This window comes from Panthera leo, chromosome A1 (genome assembly GCF_018350215.1).
Source record: "Panthera leo isolate Ple1 chromosome A1, P.leo_Ple1_pat1.1, whole genome shotgun sequence".
NCBI lineage: Eukaryota > Metazoa > Chordata > Mammalia > Carnivora > Felidae > Panthera > Panthera leo.
This window is the reverse complement of record NC_056679.1, coordinates 66178262-66202118: the sequence shown is the minus strand read 5'-3', so window position 1 is coordinate 66202118 and position 23857 is coordinate 66178262. Positions and strand designations below refer to the sequence as shown.

Here is a 23857-nt window from a genome sequence, read left to right as displayed (position 1 = left end):
AATAGCAGAAAGGGCATGAGACTAGGACCTAGGGGTCTGGCTTCCATCTGGGCTCTGCTGCTCTGTGACCATGTGATCTGCAGCAAATTATCTACCCCCAGAGGCTCTCGGTTCCTTTTCCATAAACTGAAGGGATTGTTTTAAGAGAATCTCTATGACTCCTTTTCAAATATACAATTTTCAGATGTGACTAAGCAATATAATTGCCACTGTACTCAGTTCTAACAAATCAAGTATTCAGGATAAAATATCTCATATATCCTCCCTCCACTCGAGCATTTGGGGAAGGTGCCAGACCTATGGCAAAGTAGTTGCTTGCTGACATCATTTAACCAATCTCAGTGCTTTGGCAGAAGAACTCTTGCTGGCTACGTTACATTTAATATGACAAAAACAAATGTCTCCAAACAGGTAATTCGAATGTTACTCAGATTGGTAGGAAGGCATGGCCTCTGATAAGTCACGTATAAAGTTCATCCCCCACCATAGTACCTTTATCAATTGGACTAAATTATCATATAAAGCCTTTCTTCACTAATCTCAATTATAATATCTACAACTTTACTATAGTGTGTAGAACAATCTGGATATTAAATTCAAATCCTGCATGTATTGGTCAAGAAAATTTCCTCCTCTTTCTGTATTCTCATTTAAAAGAATAACATCTGGGCGTCTGGGTGGCTCAGTGGGTTAAGGGTCTGACTCGTGATTTTGGCTCAGGTCATGATCTCCCAGTTTGTGGGATCGAGCCCCGTGTCAGGCTCCACATTGCAGCATGAGCCTGCTTGGGATCCTCTCTCCCTCTCTTTCTTCCCCTTCCCTGTTTTGCTCTCTCTTCCTCTCTCAAAATAAATAAACTTTACAAAAAAAATAACACCTATATTTCATTGATACTAAGATGAATATATTTTTCAAGTTTTACGATCTTGAAATTGGATGCGTTAATAGTGTGTTTGAAAAACATTGTACCATAATGTGACTAGCCACACTTTTTCTTTCTTAGTTAAATTAATGGTGAGTCTTCAAAGCAATGGAATCTTAGATTCAGTTAAATACAGTAAAATCCTGCCAACCAAATACAGGAATTATTGTAAGGCTCTGATGAAATAAATGATCTTCAAAAAGTCTTGTCAATTATAAACAGGAACATGGACTGACCATTGTCTACAGTTCTTAGTCTTTAATGTCTTTAGAAATCCAATATGAATTTACGATCTTATTACTAAAATGAATTCCCTATGCAAAGTAAGGACATGGGCTAACACAAGCTAAGATAAAACCATACTGGCTGTTATGATTCTCTCATTGACCAAAGCAATAAAAAACTGAAGCATATAGATTCTTTTTATCAATTTTCCCCAAACAGTATTTTATTCTCAGAGATAAGGCAAATAAAATATTTAATAAAATCAGTTAAAATTCAAATCAGTATATGTATATAAAATAGATAAATATCTATTTATAAAAACATAAGCGGCAAACTTAGCAAACCAGTGCGTATGTCTTCATCTAATAAGACACCTTTGCAAACGATAGACTTGCTCTAATGATTCTATCACATTTATAAGGATACTTTTCTATGCACTATTTAAAAAATAATGACTAAAAATTAAACTTTTTAAAAAAATTAAGGTTCCTTTGCAACTAATTTTTTTCTCATATTAAAGGATAATACACGCTGCTTATAGAGAATTTGGGAATTGCAGAAAAAGATAAATAAGAAAATTTAAGTCTCACACCTCTTAGATAATTACCATTGAGATGTGAATGTATTATTTAGTCTTTTACATAGTACTATATACATTAGTGTAAAATTGGAATCAGGGTATTGGCATGTGTGTGCTTCCAAAACATCTTTGAGCGGTGGATTTGAGCAAACGGAACATTGGATGCATACATGACTCTTTACACAGCGATTCCTGACTCTGGTTGCACCTCACAAATCACATGCAGAAATTCTAAAACAATGCAATGGCCAGACTCTCTCCTCAGAGATTCTAAATGAGTTTTTCTGTAACGGGATCTAAGCGTGAGGCTTTTTTTTTTTTCTTTTTCTCATGTAATTCTACGGCATAGCCATGGATGAGAACTATGGTTTTCCATCAAGATAAATTTCAAATAGATTAAAAAGTTGACTGTAAAAAACCTGTGGAATTAGTGAATAAAAATATAACTGTATATGTAATCTTAGGGTACGAAAGAACACTAAAGGGAGAAATATCAAAGGAAAATATTCACATATTTAGCTACATAAGTATCTTTAAATTTCTGAATGCCAAAAAAAAAAAAAAACCACAAAACCACAAACAAAACCAAGGCAAGCAAATCGCAAAGTAGGAAAAATACAGGTAGAGCTATTAGAAAGTATAAAGGAAAAGATAAAGAATACAAAAGGTTAGGTATAGGTAAATCACTCACGAAAAAAAGTCACGATATATATATATATATATATATATATATATATATATATATATACACACACACATATGGAGATAAAAAGTATTTCCTTTTTAAATGGCAAGCTGATCACTTCAGAATATATTCCTCTCTTCCTGACTCTTCCCCTGCCGCTCATAACTCAGGGGCTATATAGTAGCATTTACATTTATACCCTGAAGCTTTACCTCATTAAAAAAAAAATCAAACTCTAAGCAAATATATTAAAACTAAAATATGAATACATAAAGAGGAAAGTCACACTGACACATAAAGTTCTCATAAAATCAGATGCAAAGGAACATAGCACCACTTTATTACTGCCTGAGTCCAACTCTGCACAGGCTCAACTTGCAATAAAAGGAAGTCTTTTCAATCTTCTGTAGTGACTTTACCCTTATTAGAATGCATACTCATTATTTTCTCATTACTCCTCTACATAAAACATACCATTTTGCACCTTGGTTCCCACACCCCTTGTACTGTATTCATATTTTATCTCTAAAGATTGTAATATATCACTTCAAACACAATAACCCATTTAAGAATGGATTTTACAGGCAAAAAGGCACACCTTTCGTGATGTGATTGCAATCATCAGCCGCTCCAATCCTCAAGCACATATTACACGGCGCGCACACAAACGATGCAGGAGCACAGAAGAAGCTACTGCAGGCTGCACGAGCCATCGCAACCCAACGTACTTCCTGGTTTCGGGAGGTAACCATAGGAACCCTCTGAAATGTTTTGTTTTATTAATTTGGCTCCTCTCTATTTTTCGGGAGTGCCAACACTTTCAAGATCATGCGGTTTAGACATGTCACAGCTGTTGAAACTCACAGCAGAAGCTTGAGCTGACAGTGGTGTATCCTCAAGAACCAGAAACACCAAAACAACATTATGATAAAGAGCAGAAGTATGAAAACGAAGAAGACGACAAAGGGCAGGAAATATTGCCTTACCGATTTAAAGCAGAGCCCTGGGGGGAAACATCTGGTTCAGAGCAAACAGTGGTTCTTTCAGCACAGCAAGGGGGTCCTACTGGAGAGAGTGAGGAGTGGCCACAGGTGAGACCTGGAGACCCGGAGGCTGAAGAGCAGGCGGCGAAATGTTGTTCTCTGTAAGGGAATTTCACTATTTAAAGAGGTGAGAGATCTAGGACTTTGAAATCCAGATAGGAGCCATAATTTACGAGTTTTTGCTACTGGGTTTAAAACCTGACCTATGACAGAAGCGCTTCCTCTCTTGAGTTCTCAGGTTAAGTGTACGAACCATTTTACACACTCTGAGGAACAAAGGTAGACTTTACAGGGGTTTAAAAGTATTGTTAGTTTGGAAATACTAAACTTGAACAAGTATCGAGTATCACTTACTTCTACAAAACCTGTTGTCCTTACAAGGGGAAAGAAGGAATCTTACAGGTTACTAATTTGATGAGGAACTCCAGTCATAGCAATTGGTGTATCTGAGGAAAAAAGCCACTTTTCACTTCAAAAATTCACCCCCGCCCCCCCCCCCCCCCCCCCCCCCCCCCCCCCCGTAAACCTTTTACAAACACTCTTAACTTCTAGGTGAGTCTTTAACATTTATCTTCTGAAAGATCTGTAAGGCTCACAGGCTAGGCAAAAGATTTAAAAGTTTATTTTGTGTGGGTGTAAGTTGGAATGTAGTCGTGTGTAAATTAGATAGAATCTTGAACGTATTCCAATCACGCCTACTTTCTGTTCTAATCACATATGTACGATTATTTAAAGCAAACACTTTCATCTCATGGACATTTAAATATTATCTCCATGAATGAACAGATTAGGAAGAATCTCAGGTTCACTGAAAGTTTTGCACACAACTTTCAGGACTGTAAATAAAGAGCACTGTACTGAGTAAGCATGAGCGCCACACATAATCTTTACAACAATCCCGAGTTAGTAATATTAAAACCCATCTCTCACATCTGGCCACTTCTCATTCTAGTCGGAGGACCCCTTCTCCGTGCTAAAGGAATCACTGTTTGTTCCAAAACCAGGTAACGAATGAGAAAATCATTGAAAAATGGCAGAGTCTGGATGTGAAATCAGTCCGTCGAGCCAAAAAGTCCCTGCTCTTTCCAGTAGATCATAATACCTCCTAAATATAAAAGAATTCAGCACCTTATTTATACCTAACCAGCTATACTCCAAAGCATCTAGTGGCAATAAATCTGAAATATAAGTGTCACTTAAGGCAAACATTCACAATAATAATACAACTGACTTTAAATGCACTTTTCAGAACAAACACGAGTCTTGTCTTTCCAAGACAACCTCAAGAAACGAATCTGAATATTTTCATTTCCAAACTGCCTGAAGATTCTATCCTATGAGATACCTCAGATTTTAAAAAATCTTATCAGACTGGGGTGGTAAAACTTCCAAAAATATATTGAATGATGATTCTACATAAGGAAATTTGTTAATACTATTCACTACATTAATAGAAAAAAAGAAAAATGATATTATCATTTTTTTTTTTTTTTTTTTCAGAAGTAAGCTCCACACCCAGCATGGAGCCCAACTCAGGGCCTGAACTCACAACCCTGAAATCAAGACCCAAGCTGAGATCAAGAGTTGGATGCCCAACCGACCCAGGCACCCATGTATTATCATATTCCTAGATGAGGAAAGGATTAGATAACATGCAATATCCGTTTTTTAAAATTTTTTATTCTTTAAATTATGACACAGAAAATTGTCTTTTTTTGGTGTACAGTTCTTTGAATTTTAATATGTGTATAGATTCAATGAAGCCACAACCACACTCAGTATACAGAAAAGTTCCATTACCCTCAAAACCTCCTTGGTGTTACCCTTTTGTAGTCAAACCTTCCTCCCACTGGTAACTCCGGACAATGACTGATTATTTTTTCTATCACTACAGTTTTCTCAATTTGAAAATTTCACTTAAATGGAATCATACAATAAATGACCTTTTAAGATTGGCTTTTTTTTTTTTTTTTAGTTTATTTATTTTGAGAGAGAGAGAGAGAGAGAGAAAACAAACTGGGGAGAGGCAAAGAGAGAGGGAGAGAGAGAATCCCAAGCAGGCTCTGCACTGTCAGTGTGGAGCCCTGTGCCGGGCTGAAACTTACAAACAATGAGATCATGGACCTGAGCTGAAACCGAGAGTCAGACTCAACCAACTGAGCCACCCAGGTGCCCCAAGACTGGTTTTTTAAATTCATCATGTCTTTGAGACTCATTGAAGTTGTGTGAACCAATAGTTTGTTTCTATTACTGACAGTATTTTTTGTATGGATATATTATTATATTCTGTCAATTTAGGACATTTGGATTTCCAGTTTTTCATGATTGTGTATAGAGGTGCTATAAACATTAGCATACAGACATTTGTGTGAATATACTTTTTTACTTCTCTAGGGTTAATACACAGAAGTGGGGTTTCTGGGTCATATGGTAATTTATTTAACTTATAGGCAACTACAGGACTGTTTTCCAGAATGGCTATACCATTTTGCATTCCCACCAGCAATGTAGGAGAGTTCTAATTGCTACACATCCTTGGCAAGACTTGGCATTTTCAGTATTTTTATTTTAGCCATTCTAATAGGTGCATTGTGGGTATCTCGCTATGATTCTAATTTACAGTTCCCTAATGGATTCTACTTCTGTTGAACACCTTTTCATGTGCCAATCTGTTATCTGTATATTCTCTTTGGTAAAGTGCCTGGTGAAGACTTTGGTCCATCTTTTTTTTTTTTTAAACTGGGTTATCTGCTCACTAAAGGGTTTTAAGAGTTCACTATATATTCTTTATGTGGACTTCTTTATTGGGCATGTATTTCCCAAATATTTTCTCCCAGACTGTAGCTTGTCTACTCATCTTCTTAACATTATCTTTTGTGAGCAAAAGTTTTAAATTCTAATGAAGTCAAATTTATCAATATTTTCTTCTTGGGTTTATGTATTTTTTTAAAATGTTTATTTATTTTTGTGAGACACAGACAGCATGAGCAGGGTAGAGGCAGAGACAGGAAGAGAGGATCCAAAGCAGGCTCCATGCTGACAGCAGAAAGGGAGATGCAAGGTTTGAACTCACAAACCATGAGATCATGGCCTGACCCAAAGTCGGACACTTAACTGACTGAGCCACCCAGGCATGCCGTGGGGTTTGTGCTTTTGGTGTCTAAGAACTCTGACTCAGCTTTCATCCTAAGTGTTCTGCAAGTTTTATGGTTTTATGCTTTACATTTAAATCTGATTTATTTTGAGTTAATTTTTGTGTAAGATGTGAGGTTTCAGTTGAGGTTCATTTATTTTGCAAATGGATGTCCAACAGTTCCAACGCTGTTTGTGGAAAAGACATTCACTTTTCCACTGAATTGGCTTTACATTTTCTCTCCCTTCTATTTTTCTGGAAGAGATTATGTAGAATTGGTGCTATTTCTTCTTTAAATGTTTCACAGAATTCACCAGTGAAACCATCTGGGCCTGGAGATTTTCATTTCTGAAGGCTTTGAAACAAGAATTCCTTAGTTGTTACAGGACTATTTGGGATATTTAGTTCATCTTGAGTGGGTTTTGGTAGTTTGGTGTTTGTGGCAGTATGCTATGGGCCCTATGCATCCCTGCATACCTTGCTGGTTATGCCAAGAATGCAAAGCTCTAATGACTCTTCATTTCGGCCCTTTCTCAGGACTGTGAGCAGAATGAAGTAACATTTTCCTCTCAACCCAGCACCAGTTATAAAAGAGATAAATTTCTCAACTTCGGTGTTTCTTGGGGGCTACATGAATCCCACTGCCATGGACTACATCTATTGCCACGATGGACTATATCTATTGCATCCAATAGGATGTAGGAATTATGTGTAACCCATGCAAACCAACAAGAAGCTCGTGATATTTGCCAAGCTATGAGTAACAAAGTCCTTCATCTCTGACCTAGGAGTCTCACGTGCTCTGCAGCCTTTATGAAAGAGCAACAGGTTAATAGTTAGCTTCTTAGTAAAATTTCACACTCTTCGTAGTTCTTGACATACACTTTCCAGAGAGTTATTTAACCTAAATTGTCCTATTTATGTAGATTTTTGCAGTATTTCCTATTGTCCTATTAATATTTGCCAAGTCTAATACCTCTTCTTTCATGACTGCTAACAGTAATTCATGTTACCCTTTTCTTCCTTTGTCACTTTTACTAGAGGCTTGTTAATATTACTGATCTTTTCCAAGAACCAGTTTTGGTTTCATTAATTTTCCCCATGGTTTTCTGTGATCAAGTTAATTGAAAGCTACTCTTTATTATTTTCTTTTTCCTGCTGCTTTGAAGTTATTTTTTATTTTTTGTTTTCTTAAGTTAAAAGTTTTGGATTATTGATTCAAGACTTCCCTTCTTTATAAGCATTGTTTTTTGTTTCTTAAAGATTTTACTTTCAAGTAATCTCTGTACTCAACGTGGGGCTCAAACTTACAAGCCTGAGATCAAGAGTTGCATGCTCTACCAACTAAGTCAACCAGGCACCCCTCTGTATAATAGGTATTGAATGCTATGAATTTATTCCTAAGAAATATTTTAGCTTCCTCTCATGCATTTTGATATGCTGTATTTTCATTTTGTCAGTTCAAATTATTTTTAGTAAGCCATGGTTAATTTGTTTGTTTTTCAAGTATTTGTAGATTTTCCAGTTATCTTTGTGTTACTGATTAGGCTCAGAGAGACTATTTGATAATTTTTTTTTTTTTTTAGATTTGTTATAATTTATGACCCAGGTTATAGTCTATCTTGATGAATGGTGCATGCATACCTGAAAAGACTATATTCTGCTGCTCTTGGGTTGAGTGTTCTACAAATGTCATGTAGATCCCATTGACAGTGTTGTTCAGTTCTATATTCTAGCTGATTTTCTACTAGTTCGAATGATGACTGAAAGAGGAGTGTTGAAGTCTCCAACTACAATTAAAGGTTTGTCTATTTCTCTTTTCAGTTCTGTTAGTTTTTGCTGTATGTAGTTTGAAGATCTGCTGTTTGGTGTATATATTTAAGACTGAGGTGTTCTTGATGAATCAACTCTTATCTTTTTATCCTTTGTTTATCCCTGGTAATTTTCATTACTCTGAAGTGTTATTTTGATATTAATACAGTCATACTGTTTGCATGGGTATATCTTTCCTGTCATTTTAACTTACCTATATCACTATATTTAAGTGAGTTTTTGTATAGAGCATAGTTGGGATACAAAAAAAAAATATTCTGACAATCTCTCAATTGGTATATGTAGAACATTTACATTTAGTGTGATTATTGATAAGTCTGGATTTGGGTCTATCAGTTTGTTATTTGTTTTCTGCTTATTTTTCTGTTTTTAATTCCCACTTCCCTTTTCCTCTCTTCTTTTGGGTTATTTGAACACTATTTTAGCATTCCATTTAAACTTTCATATTTTAATTTTGCCAAAAGATTTGGGTGTAGGGGTGGTGGTGGTGGTGGTGGTGGTGGTGGTGGTGGTGGTGGTGTGTGTATTTTAGTTATTGCTCTAGGGATCACAATATATGTACCTAACTTTCCAAAGTCTGCTTGGAATTATGTCATGGGGATGTAGAAATCTTACTGCCATGTTACCAAAACCAATTAACCCTGTTTTGAAGATACTAGCAATAAGGGGGTAAAAATGAGAGGTAAAAAAGGGAAAGGAGAGAAAAAATATGATCATTATATGCAAATGACACAACTGTTTGCCTAGAAAATACAAGAGAACCAACTAGAAAATTATTACAATTATTATAATTCAGTTAGAATTGGGAGCAAAATTAAAATACAGAAATCAACACACTTCATGTATAAAACAACAGCCATTTGCAAGACAGAATGAAAGAAAACACTCAAATATCCAAGGGGTATAATGAAATGTACAAGATCTATATAAAGAAGTCCTTTAAAAGTGATTGGCAAACACATGTTCACATTAAACAAATAGAAAAGCATTTCATACCACCTCCTTGGATCACTATGAGAGCAATCACAGGTTCACACAGTTAATGAAATGCTTGGCTAAGGAGCCAAAAAGATGAGCAACCATCTGTGGGATTAATATCCAACATGTTAATAAAGTCGTTTCTCCCTAATTTGAAATAGGAATTTAGTTCATCCCACTAGAAATAGTAAACAAGATTTTTCTTTTAAAAATCAGAAAAATTGATTCTAAAGTTCATTATGAAAGAAGTGGTAGGTATAATCATAAAAATTATAACAAAGAAGAGCACTAACAGGTAAATCTCCCCACCAGACAATATGGCATATTTTAAAGCTACAATAATTAAAATAGTGCGGTTTTAGATCACGGATCAAACAGTTCACTGAAATAGCCTTAAGCCCAGAAATAGACTAGCAACAAATCAGTAAAGAGAAGGTAGATTACACAATATATGATGATGTAAAAGAGGGCAACCATCTGAAAAAAATTAAGTTGGATCCCTAGCTTATATTTTATAGCAAAATAAATTCTAGGTGAATCAAAACTTTAAATAGATAAAAATGTAAATCTACTAGAAAATATGGACAACTGAAACATAATTTCAAAGAGGTAATGCTTTTCTATCTGTGACATAAGAACACAGAAGCCATAAAAAAATTGAGAATTCCACCGTATTAAACAAAACAAAAACCAAAAAAGCTCACCTGAGCTTGGTGTCGGGCTTTTGTTGGGCTTTATTACATAGGCATAGCCAACTGAATCATTGGCCACAAGGCTGGATTTAATCTCCAGTCCTTCCCACCCCAGAGGTCAGGCTGTTATCACTGTGCCCCAAAGCCCCAACTCTCTAATCACATGGTTGGTATTTTGGGTGTGGCTAGCCTTCATCCTGAGTCATCTCATTAGCATGAACTATCAGGTTCCACCATGAATAACAAAGACACTTCATTCACTCTGGAACTTCCAAGGATTTAGATCCTGGAAAGGGGAGGGGGGCTGTAGTGCTGGGAAGAGGGGAAGAGGCAAATTTTTTATCCATTTTATTTTATTCCAAGTGTTTAGAAGCTACTTGTAATAGCAAAAGAGTGGAAACTAACACTGTCCAGTGGCAGAGAACTGATTTAAAAAAATTAAAATATACCCATATAATGGGGTTCTATGCAATGAATGAAGAAAATGGGGGCAATTCTGTAGGTAAGGACACAGAATAAACTGCTGAATATGCAAAACATTGTGTACGGTATACTATAGTACCATTTGTGTTTCATATATATGTGCGTGTTTATATACACATGAGGCCATCCAGAAAAATAAACAAGAAACTGATAGCAGAGTGTGGATCAATGGAAGGGAAATGGCGGACTTAATTTTTTACCCTTTCAACCTTCTGATTTTTGCACAATTATGCACATAATACCTACTTAACAAGAATAAAACATCACAATGTATTTGCACATTTCTCTGAGGATACTGAACAGAACATGTAATTTAATCTTTGATTACTAAGAGCCATTGTCGGAAGTTATACTGAACAACGAAGCCCTAAGGGTCTATTCAGGCCACAGGGCTGTTTTCACCCACACTGCCTGACCCCAGGCTCCTGTGATTTGAGTTAGTGACATTTTTAGTTTTTCTGATTTCTCCCAGCTACTTCTCACTGCCATCAACCTTCTTCCTCTAGTTGACTCAAACTTCTTTTAAATTGGTGCTTTTTAGTTGTAGTGGTCTGAGAAACAAGGCACATAGTTCCAATACTATATAAAATAGAGAGAAACTGCCTCTTAGACAACTTGAGGAAGCCTCTCATAACTGGCGAGTTTTAGAGATTAAACTTCAGAACAACTACTTGGCTATGCAAGATTTGTACACATTCTTGGTTCCATGTAATTAAATGAAGAACACGCAAGGAAGGCATTAAGTCATTATGGGAGGTTCTATGATTTAATTCATGCCATATTGCTAAGTGCATGTCTGAAACTTTTTCAAAATTGCTTTCATTAATTCAAGAAACATTTTTGAGCATCTCGTGTGCACCAGGGAATGCTCTAGGTGCTAGGGATACAGCAGTGAACAATCCAGACGATGGCCAAACTCCCTTAGAATTTACATTCTAATTGGGGTGAGAGGCAACAGGCAAAGATAAAGTGGGAAGTTTAACAAGAAAAGGGGAAATGTGACAGAGCAATCTGGATGGGGTAGCATCTGTTCGGATGACCTCTCAGTTAGCATCTGATCAGAGAAGAACCACTAGGGTATCACTCACACACCATTTTTAATATATAAAAGAAAGGATTTGTAATAGAGATTATAGGAGGCTGTTCTTTTGTGACAGGGAGGCCACAAAAAGGGAAGGGGGAACGCATGTGAAGCAGGGGAAGCGAGAACATACTGGGACCACCAGGAGAGGAGAGCAGAACCCACGGGGACTCAGTGGAACCCATGCCAGTCTCCCACTGCTTCCAAGCCTCCAACCTCAATGACAGGGTTGTGCTGCAGAACCTGGCACCCTCTGTCACAGAATGAAACACACACCTGGCCGAGGAGTCAGAGAAAGTAAAGGAGGTGATCCAGCAGGAGCTGGCGTTCCAGCATGCCTGGTTGTTGGCCCACAGACCAAAAAGATAAGCCAGCAGATACGCAATAATGTGGGTAAGCCACAACAATGCATGCCCTGCTTGGACCTTTCAATTATAGAAATCTGGATCTGGCTACTTAACTTCTGCCTTCTGAATCTCACACCACACATCTCTTGTGACCCACATGATCCTAAAATTATGCAGGGAGAATTAAGAGGAACATATCTCCAGCTTAGCTATACTGGCACCACATGAAGCCACTACTGATGGTCAGAGGTCTCTGAAAGATATTTGAGCTGAGAACCTGGAGGGCAAGGAGGATTCAGCCACACAGCCAATGCCAAGATTTGGAATAGAGTATTCCAGGCAGAAATAGTTACTGCAAAGGCCCTGAGGCAGCGATACAAACACGGTATTTTTTGATGATGGCGTTGGAGTATGGTGAGAGGGAGAGTGGTATGAAATGAGGTCAGAGAGGCAGGGATCAGGTCACATGGGTCTTTGTAGAATACGGTAATGAGCATGGATCACTTTTTTCTAAGTGCAAAGGAAGGCAAATGGAGAGTTTTTGACAAGCCAGTAGTAGTTTGGTTTGATTTATCATTTTAAACTCTGTTTTAAAATAATTTCGAACTTAAAAAAAGGCCTAAGATTAGCACAAAGAATTCTATCCAACTGATTTCCCTCCACTGTGCAGAGAATGGGCTTTGGCGGGCAGGGCCACTTCTCTCTAGGACTCCTCCAGATCTCCTGGTTTTCTATGTAAGCCACACTCCTAGAGGACGCTGTGCACGATGCCCTGGGAGACGTGCAGAAAAGGCTGCCGGAGTGTGGAAGCAGCAATATTCCTTCAAGAACTATTCAAGAGTTCAGGCCAGTGTGCTTCCACACTGCTTTTCAGATTTCACAGGAAAACCAATTTTGTCATTTTAGTCTCAACTCAAGAATTCATGTTGGTACCAAAAATGGTATTACCTTTTTAGATCTGGTCTCAAATTGATTGGTTATATTACTTCTCAAAACAAACAAAAATCTTGAAGATCTGACACCACTGAAGCTATTTAAATAGAATGTTACACAAATAATTCTGGATTTCCTAAGAATTTCCCGAGAATCGGCACTGCCTCCTCAGGGAAACGTGCTGAAGGGGCCAGGGCTCATGTTGATGCATGTGTTCTAGTCTCACTACATCACAGCTGACCTTGGACTTGCCAATCTTCTAGTTTCAGTAGACTTAGCCTACAAGTTGAGACCACAGACAGCCTTCCTAAAACAAGCTCTTTTGCCTCTAGCTGAAAGCCAAGGTTCAAATACTGAAGTGTGCTCAGTGCACACTTACACGTGAAACCTCATTTCTGACCTCAGTACAATTTCAGGTTTAATGTTAAAATCAACAGCTAAAATTAACTATGGATAGCCACGCATTCTCACTGAAAACATACACACCTAATAGGTGCTCATTAAATCATGAGGGTGAAGTAGAAAAATGAAAGAGAAGTCAGGTGCCTTTAGAGAACTCATTTATTCTCTCTCACACGCAGTTGAAGGGGAGCTCTGCCAGCACGGTAGGGATCAGTGACGAAGATAAGGGGCCTGACGCACAGCAGACATTCAGTTAAGTAGGAGCTAGTACTGTTACACGTGTCAACAGAAGTAAATATTTTCTTTACCCTCCTAAAGGAAGAAATAAAATGGAAAAAAAAGGAAAAAAAAAAAGCTCTGGGCATACTCATCTTCTTTAAGAAAAAAATGTAAACACAGATTTAGGAAAGCATGATCTGTCAGAAAGAAAAGTAGAACAGTTTTGATCTTAAGGAGAGTTTGCAGTCTATCCTTCCATGCTCGGCGCTGACAGGTCTCCTGCAAACATCCAGCAAGAGAAGAGCGATGCTGTGCCATGACTTACGGACTATAAATTCTGAGCTCTGATTACTAGATTTATTAACAGTGTCTTAGGTGTTATATGTTAATTATTAACAACTGTTTTCCTTCATTTAACAATGGCTCCTGAATAACAAAATAAATTATCAACAATTCAACCATAAATTAAAAGATAATTAAAGTAAAAAAAGACCTGTTAAAGTTTCATATATGCAAGCACAACAACATATTTCATATATTCGGATTACAGTTTCTGTGATCTTTGCGTAAGCAACAGAAAAGTTACTCTCTTTCCACTGTTGCAAGTTCACAACACTTAGGAAAAGACTTCACCTTTTTTTCCTGCTCAATTAACTGCACCTCAGTTGAACGCGACAGACAGAAACCGGGGTTATGAGCGAGACGGGCTAAAAGAAAAGGTCGTGACCCCACAGCAGATCACGTAAACCTAAAATACACTTCGGACTTTCTAGTGGTAACCTGCAGCCCTCATTTATTAGATAATTTACAGAGAACTGTTAGGAAAATGATTTAATGAGCAGGCTGACCTCTGCCATTCTGCCAGTTTGCTGCTCAAGAACCTACGCATCTTGCCTTTAAAATGAAACAGAATACTGTTCATTTCCAATGAGACTAGGTGTCAGGTAAAAACAAAGACGAAGCCATAGATATATTAAAGTTACGCTACGTTAACTACTTAATTAAAAACTTTAATTACCAGATCAGTGCACCATTTCTTGCTTAAAAATGTAATACCTTTGACAGTTGATAAAGAATACTTTTTTTAAAGCCAGATGTGAAAATGAAAAGGTCTGAATGACATGACACACAGAAACAGAATCCTTTCCAATCAGTGACTACTAATGGGAATACTCATTTTATACAGCAGGTATTGACAACCATTTAGCAATTCTTTAAACAGGCACTTGATAGAGTGTTTTGCAGCTAGCGTACTCAATACTGGGGCATCACATACACAAAAAAATATGGCTTTATTACAAAGGATTCAAGATGGCAACTACTTAGAATCCAGTGCCAACACGGATTATAACAAATCCAGTGAGTATTTTGTTTTTCAATTATTCATAGAAACTTTAATCCTGATTAAGTATCCTTGGGCAGGAATTCATGGGTAGTTGATGACTGAAACCAACATTTATGTGAAATGCTTCTGTTAATTTAATCTGTGTATACGGCTTAATTATGATTGGGGATTCAATGTAAGAGAAATGAATTATATCAGGATTAAAATTTTAGTACCTATCACATAGTACTTTTTCCTTCTTTCTTTTTAAACATAGAACCCTGTTTGTCTCTTCACCTAAGTGCTTACATTTGAGAACTCTTTGTAACGAATAACCTATGTAATGTATCTAAGTGTTATTTTTCATAAATTATCTGTCAGAAACCCTTTGCTAATCAAGCTAGAACCTGAACTAGAGCCAGAAGTGACAGAAGAAAATGGAGAACCCCACACACAAATAAACAAAAGCTTATTCATTTAGCTATAAATATACTTTATATTCACATTCTGAAGTAATTTCATTTTCAATTCCTTTAAACTCCAATACGAAATGCATTTTCCTCAAAGCATAAAAAGAAGCAGTTTTAAATCAGTGTATTACACTGACTTTGTAACTGGAGTTAGATATGTATAAGCAAGTAATCATTTAACTGATTACTTTTCACAAGACTATCAAACCTGAGTTAACTATTGATATGAGACGAGGCATTGTAAGTGGTGAATCTCTTACCAAAATATCATATAATTCTTTTTCATCTTAATTTCCACAGAGAAATTGCATAAATCACCTTGTAACAACACTCTTTCTTCAAAGTTTATTAAGCATATTTCAAAACATTTATTACCTTTTTTCAGTTTGATACTGCTTCAATGCAGTTGTATAAATAACATGCTCGGCCTTCTTTGTTCAATTTTCCATACCACAAGTATGAAAGAAAAGTCACTGCATTTGGATCCTTATTGCACTCTCAAATCAATTCACTTTTCCTTTAAAGAAAATCAAGTATCAGAAGTGAGGCCGACTTTTGTGTCCAGATGATATGGTCAGTGGTAGTGTTACTGAAGAAAGTGAAGAGACTTCCCAGTATAGACTGTGGGACAGAAAGAGTCTGTAGAGAATAACCATGGAAACGGACTGGCAAAGGATAACACCTATTGTAATAACCTGAAAAGAAAGGGAATGCATTTACTGCATGCAGCAACAGACAAATTACATTCAAGTTATCATGAACCCATGTACTTTATATTTACATACATCCACATATATATATACACACATAAACTACTCCTCCATCTTTAACATGGGTACATTTTATCAAATAAATTTTCAGTAGGAAAATATGACCAATGTTCAGAACTGTAACTGTTCAAGGCAAAACTTATTTAACAGTTTATAAACACACTCAATTTGCTAACCCATTCTCTCCTCAGGGTGCACACACCACAGGAAGAGATCCGAAAAATCAGCTTCCTGGATAATCTAGTAATGAGAATAAAGCATGATTCAGGTAGGGACCTGAATCTTGAAGAGTACTCTAAAAGCTCTTTCAGAAATTCTCAAGTTGCTTCTTTATTTTTGTAGACTACCTTCCTATCTATTTACCCCTTGTAAACACCTCAGGTTTAAGAAACATCCATGTGTTCAAGCACAGACTGCATTGCTTGTAAAAGGTACCCGGCAGAACACTTTGAAATGATGGAGTCGTTTACCTAAGAAGGTGGGTTTCAGAACAATGAAAATGGTGGCACACTTGAGTGTGGCATTGCAGTCTGCAGTCTGTTAAAGCAACTAGACTGATTTTATAAATCTATTTTGATTTTTCCACTATGTTGTAAAACATCTTGATCAATTTTTCCTAACAACGACGGATTATGAATCGCCTCATTTATAAAATAGTATTATGAAATAGATTAAAATTAACAACAAAAGCTATTTTCATCATTTTTTATTAACTAAATTAAACATTTTTCTTTTACACTTAAAGTTCTAATTTATATACTTGCCAGTTCAATATTTTGTTTCAAAGCTTTATTTTAAAGAGCTCAATGTGGCGCCTGGGTGGCTCAGTGGGTTAAGCGTCCAACTTCGGCTCCGGTCATGAGTTTGTGGTTCATGGGTTTGAGCCCCACACGGGACTCTGTGCTGAGAGTCCCATCCAGCTCAGAGCCTGGAGCCTGCTTTGGATTCTGTGTCTCCCTCTCTGCCTCTCCCCTGCTTGCACTCTCTCTCAAAAATAAAATAGAGCTTAAAAATATTAAAAATAAAATACATAAAAAGCTCAGAAAAACCTCTAAATGGAAAAAAATAGGCCTTTTCACCTTTCATAATTTCCCAATAAACACTATAAAAAACCATTGTGATCATGTGTTTTACTTACCTTATCTCTTTGGTAGTCACTAAAAACGACAGAAATACATGCGAGACCTGGATGGCATAAAAACCACAAGATACAGCCCTGAAACAAATGAGAAGTAAGTCAAATGCATGCAGCTGTATCTTTATTTTCAGAGTAACATTACTAGCATATTTAGGAGGTCCTGATTGACCTCAATTGATCTTCAGAGTAGAGCTTGCTACTCTAAATATAAAAAATAAATTTGATGCTGCTAGGATAACATTTTGTTTCTAATCACGTGGGTATTTAAAATTTTGTATTTGTACATCTCTTATATGTACACATTTTAATATGCTTAATACTGTACACTACGTTATATATTTAACCATGAAAATACATGAATATAAGCAACATCAAACATTGAGAAAAGCAAAGTACAAACGTGTACTATTTCTGTAAAAGGAAAAAAGTAAGACTGTATTCGCATTCGCATGTAGATACAGGAAGAGATTCTGTAAGAATGCCAAAGCACTGACAGTGCTTGCCCATTTGTGAGCTAGTACGCAGGACAGCGGAACTGGGCAAGGAAGGATGGGAAACTTTTTAACATTATACTTTTCAAGCATCTTTTTCTATTTTTCCTAGAACCACGGCAATGTATTCTATCTTCCAAAATTAAATGTTAAGTGAAACAGTAAGTTAATAATAGGAGCTGTTGAGATGCCTGGTATACTGAAGAGAAGGGAAAAAACAAGATGTAAAAAAAGGTGTCTAGTATACTACTGTTCGTGTAAATACGGAGGGAAATACACAGGAATACATACATGTTTAAAGTTCTCTAGGAGGGTAAGTCAGGAATTGATAGCAGTGATTATAGGAGGAGATAATAACTGGATAGATGGACGAGAGGTAAAAAAAAAACAAAACTGCTCTTTAAACACTTTCAGATGTTTGAACCCATTCAAAAAGTTAAATTAAAACATATAAAAATTTTTTAAGAAAAAGTTTGTTACTATCTTAAATATAGAATGAAAGAGGAAATTTAGTTTTAAACCCCCTTAAACATATATTAACTTTTCAAACAATACACAAACCCATCCATCCCTGTGACAAATTCAAAAGCAAAGTGACGTGTTTTTTTGCCCGTTTGGCACTCAGAAAGCTGACGTGGGTTCCTGCGGCTGCAACAGCAGCTTTAAGATGCTGAACACTGGGAATGAGGAATTTGGCCCTACTTCCACAGCCACCTCGGAATGGACGCTGAGCCCTGTGGACTCGGGTGGGCAGACTAAACGGCTTATCCGAATACCGTTCTGGGTTGCCAAGAGGAAGGTGTACGGATTCTCTCAATCTGACCGAAAAACAGAACTCTCTAGGAGGTAGACTCCTGCAGCGTTGCTGCCCCAACTTCTCTCATCTTTTCCTTTGTTAAACGGGTAGAGAAAAAAAATTCAAATTTGCTTTTAGATCCCACGAGGGTAAGGGACACAGAAGAAGTAATAAAGTAAACATGACCTCCTTGGGAGGCAGTGAAATGGCTGAAACATACTATGTCCCCAGGCTCCTGCTTCATCTGCTTATGCTGAGAGCTCCTTACGGCTTGTTAGAAAAGACTGCATAACTCTGCATGTGAACAGTTCATAATTAATAACTGTTTTTTGAGAAATGTAAGCTGTATTCTAATGTAATTTTTAAAAAACTCTGATACGGAAAAAGAGTGTAGAATTCCTATTGACAAAGAAATTATGACATAGGCAAACTGACCTAAGATGACATGGAAACTACTATCGCAAGGGTTCTGTAAAATGGGATAATACCTACATCTCACAGGTTGTGAAGATTAGATGAGCTGGGGCACATAAAGGGCGTATCTCAGTGCTTTGGCACAGAATACAAGCTTAACCAATATTAGCATGGGGTTGCTTAACTTCCCCCAAAAAGTAGAACAAAGCTGATAATCACAAGAAGCCATTTTCTACCCAAACCCATACCTTGGCAAATGTGATGTAAAACTCCCTTTTCAGCGTGCTTCTCTCCACTGTGATGATCTGGTAGAGTCCACAGCCTAATGACAATGCTAGGCAAATTCTTAAAATGATTAGCAAGATCCCTGCTAAGTTGTGATGTGAATGGTAGCTGTGAGGACTGGTATCTTCAAACTGTTCCCAAAGTAGCAAAATACTCTGCAAAATACAATATTACATTTAGAGAGAGAAAAAAAAATCATGTCTACTTTTAAGTAGAGTACTTGCTTTTTAAACACCTCCTTAAAGCATATATAAATATTCCTAAGAGGTTCTAAGACTTATCACACCATAAAGGTTGTTAATAAAACACAGACACCCAGCACAGACTTTACCCCCCTGATACCCTACCCTACAGCAGAGGAAAGGGATTTTTATTGAATGAGACCAACATACAGAAAATAAAAAATGTGAATGTTACCCCGATACAAGATATCTTTAAGGAGGAAAATAAGTTGAAAAGGTTAAGAGTAGAAATCTGAACTTTTTTCTAAATCTTTCTTCCTTCCACACCATATGAAGAATCAAACTGCCCTGTATTCAAGCCCATTGTATCAGGGTGACTTTGAAATATGTCAGTCTCTTCTGTAATCCAGAAGTGAACGAGTCAGAGCTGTTGATTTCAGATGTAACCTCTCAGGGTAAAGAAGGGTACATTTTTTTTATTCACTAGAAGCAGCCAGGCTATTCTCAGATGACCAGCATCGTTACTTATCCATTTGTTTGTTGACTTTTTTCCTCCCGTATGGTTACTGTTACAGTAAAAAAAAACTCACCAAGTTCCTCATTAGCTGTTCTGTGTTTTGCTCTTTGGTAGAAATCACTTTCCCTCCATCTTTTCTAAACACTGATCACAAGCTATTATAATATTTTTGCCATCACACATGTCAGGGGTCCCCCGTGTTTCTTTCGTTTGCCAGCTCGGCCCTTAGAGTGGTCTTCAGTGGCTTCCAAAGAATTTAGATCAAAACTCAGTTATTAAATCCAATTCTTAGACTTTTATGGGGTTTGTCAGAAACCCCTTCCTCTTCTCATTCTGAAATCTTCCTGTTTCCACGCTTGATAGCTGAATTTCTCTGTCATCCCCCACACCTACATTTCCTTCTTAGGGTGAAGATGTGCTCTCCATGACTGAAGTGTTATTTCTTCACTCCACCAAATTACTATACCCATATGATTCCCTAACCTGCATTTCTAAACTTAACTTGTACAAAAAGAAGTCCTATTGTAAACTACTATCTCCTGGTATCTATGTGAGGTGATGGATATGTTAACTAGCCTGATTTTGGTGATCATTTCAAAATGCATACATATATCAAAACATCAAGTTGTATGTCTTAAAAATGTACAATTTCTATTTGTTAATTAACCCCAAAGAAAACCAACAAAAAAGAACTATTATTTCCCATGATTTGCATTTTTACATCTTCAAACCCCACAGTTTCAGGTATGTATACTAGCGTGTGACTTGTGGAATATACATGTGTATTTGTACTTATGTAGTCTCATTCACCTTCCTTGTCTGGCTGGTTGAGGACCAGGGCCATGTGTCATGTATTCGTCATAAACGCTGACATAAACTCTAGAGAAGTGTCATAATCTCAGTTCTCAATTCCTATTTGTCTATGATAATGGATTAACATTATAAGGAAATCATGAAAATTCAGTTTTTAAAAAAGCCATTTATTGAGAAATGAGAATTTAGCCTGATATGAACACTAGTCTCCATAAACCCTAGATCAAAAACATTAACTTGGTAGAATCTTGCCCTTATACTGATCATTTCTAATTCAGTTGTCATTAGCCTTTCCATCTAATGCCTGAGAAAGGCATTATTTCCTTTATAAATATTACCACCTGTCATATGGTCTCTTTCTAAATCAATCATGAAATTCAATACACGTATTTCACTCAACACCTATACTAAATAAATACTATGAGTATAAAGATGAATAAAGCACAGGTCTTATCCTTCATTAATGAAATTTTCAATTTATTTAATGCATTAAAACTTAGACTATAATGTCCTCTGCAGAGCCCAGATGTAAATTTCATTTTCATCTATAGCTAATGGTGGTCACGAACTCAGTATAAATTTTTGTTTATACCTTTCTTTGTAATTTTTATAAAATCCATTGCATATAAGCATATTGAGATCTGAGAATAAGAGAAAACAAACAAAAAAAGGGCTAAGAGGACTATATTTGTTTTTGCATTTGTTCTCAAAAACTAGATCCCATTCTTTCTCATTCTGTAAATTGCTTTTTCATTAATCTCAGATATTCACTTGAATTGTTTCATGTATAAAGTAGCAGAACTGGACCTAAAGATCCATGCCTATGGATGAATCTCAGATTCACTGATTCACTCATTTAAAATGTTGAATACTTACTATGTGTGTTAGAAAATATAAAAGAAAGCTATTAAGTAGGAAATGAGAATCTAACCTAATAGTAAGCATTCTGCACTTGAATAAGCTGAGAGAAATCTCAAATTCAGATAAATTACAATTACATTCTGCAATCTATACTAGCACTCAGAAGATGAAAAGACTTTAAAGTGACAAATTGCTCATGGGTCCCAAGTTTTACCTTTGAAATGAGACATATTCACATTTGCATTTCTGCATATTGCAAAGGACAAACACTGAGGATCAATCCTCACCTGCGTAATGACAATGAATACAGCAATGCCAGTGGATGCAGGAGTAGAATCCCACTGGAGAGGTCTGCTTTGAGACTTCTTCATCCTCACTATTGTCCAACCCATACACAGACTCAGAAGCAGGTATAACATTTGAATTTGGGAAGCAATGTCAAAAACTAAATGGGAAATGAAAACCAAAGTCAACCAAGTCTTCATAACACAAGGATCTGGTCTTTTTTGTATTGAGAATATAAAGCAATTATTTTTTAAACACAAAAAGATAGGCATTTTCAAAGATAAGTTGATAAAATTCAATAATTAGAGATATCCATGTCGAACTCTAACAATTAAAATTTTGCCTTTAAGTTCTTATTAACGGCAATATTCTTTCTCTCTCTCTCTCTATACATCTCTATTAAGACTAACTTTGGGATGAGCACTGAGTGTTGTATGGAAACCAATTTGACAATAAATTTCTTTTTTTTTTAAATAAATTTCATATTAAAAAAAAGACTAACTTTAAATCTTTGTGTTTCCCATTTTTCTTAATTTTTCTAACTACATAATACTGTTCTCTGTAACTTACTGCTTATTAAAATAAACACATTTTAAATGTAATTTCTGCAACGTGGGGCATACTAGTGTCTTCAGTTCCAGGTCGTTAATTTTTTTTTTTTTTTTTGATGGCTGAACTACATAGTGTGAACTTATTTTCTCAAACTGTTAGCAAGAAATAGCCATGACAACAAAATGCACGGCTGCTGTAGCATTCGGTGATGTTGAGTCCGGAAGACAAACGAAACGAAATGATCCGTGCCCTGGTGTGATATGCCACCAGGCGGCCACCACGTACACTGCAGGGAAAGGCTGCTACTTTAAACAAGTAGCAAGGAGACCACCCACATCCGGTTCCAGCTTCAAGAAAACAACAATCTCCAAATACTCCAAGTTCCATGCATTTTTATTTTGGAAGCTGGTATTTATTGATTTAAAAAAAAAGATGATCACTTTCTCATCATAGTATATTTTGATACGGACTTTGGCACAAACGTGATCAGAATTTAACAAAGTGAAACTTTCTTCAAATTGCCATCCATACCTTGGATGTTTACAGCTTTTATTTCTTTCATACAAAGATATTCTTGTAGAAATGGATGAAACTAGCTGTGGTATAACATATTAGCAACTTATAAGCTGAAAACCTATTCATGATACACCTCTTCAGATATATAATGACCACTGTTCTGCCCTCTAAATTAAAACTGAAGACTCTACATTTATGCTCATATACTTGTAATAGTGAGTTCTGACAATGAACTATCATGGCGTTTGAATGGTACAAAATGCCATGACCTTTCAGATCAAGCAGTTTTCTTTCACCACGGATTTCAAGTGACAGTGATGCCAAATACTTTTATTAAACATCTCACAAATACATATTCAGTTACTTAAGGAAGCCAGCCAAAGAAATATTCCTGCATAAATTGCTAATTAGCAAAAACAAATACCTGGGGGGGGGGGATCCCTGATGTTCTGGCTCATTTCTCTGTATACTAAGTAATACACATATTGATAGAATACCATAACTGTAAGCATAGTTGTAGAACACTGCTTATCTGTTTCTGAAAAATAACTATAGATAAAAAAAAGAAGATCACACAAAAATCCCATTCTGTGTGATTTTATTAAAAATCTTGACATTTAATCATTAAACCAAACTTGTTGTCAGAACACCAAAATTCAGCAACGCTGATTTATTGTAATTAAAAACACACACACAAAAAAACCTTTTGCTTTTAAACCTACAGTGAAGATGCCAGACAGCAAAAAAAAAAAAAAAAAAAAAAAAAAAAAAAAAAAAAAGTGTTTTGTATATAGCAGACACTCACAAAAATCCAAAAGTCCTTGATTTTGGTAATAGCTTGCCCGTGATGGGCTTTTGTGTGTTTTACCTCTCTAAAATGCATAAGC

General features: G+C 36.3%; 1 protein-coding gene across 3 annotated transcripts in view; it reads right to left on the bottom strand.

Moving 5' to 3' along the window:
• GPR180 (G protein-coupled receptor 180) overlaps positions 1-23857 on the bottom strand; it is a 49727-nt gene that overhangs the window by 7023 nt on the left and 18847 nt on the right. The window contains exons 6-10 of one of the 3 annotated variants that reach the window (XR_006199804.1): positions 21905-22062; positions 19208-19399; positions 17259-17336; positions 15726-16045; positions 3399-3554 (exon numbers count right to left, since the gene is read on the bottom strand). Coding sequence is in view for 1 of the 3 variants with exons in the window: in XM_042929018.1 (XP_042784952.1) it covers positions 15887-16045; positions 17259-17336; positions 19208-19399; positions 21905-22062 (587 nt within the window). In the remaining 2 variants the exon portion in view is untranslated. Of the gene's footprint in view, positions 1-2814; positions 3555-15680; positions 16046-17258; positions 17337-19207; positions 19400-21904; positions 22063-23857 lie in introns of those variants that run through there. The other 2 variants (XR_006199797.1, XM_042929018.1) reach the window with 2 other exon arrangements.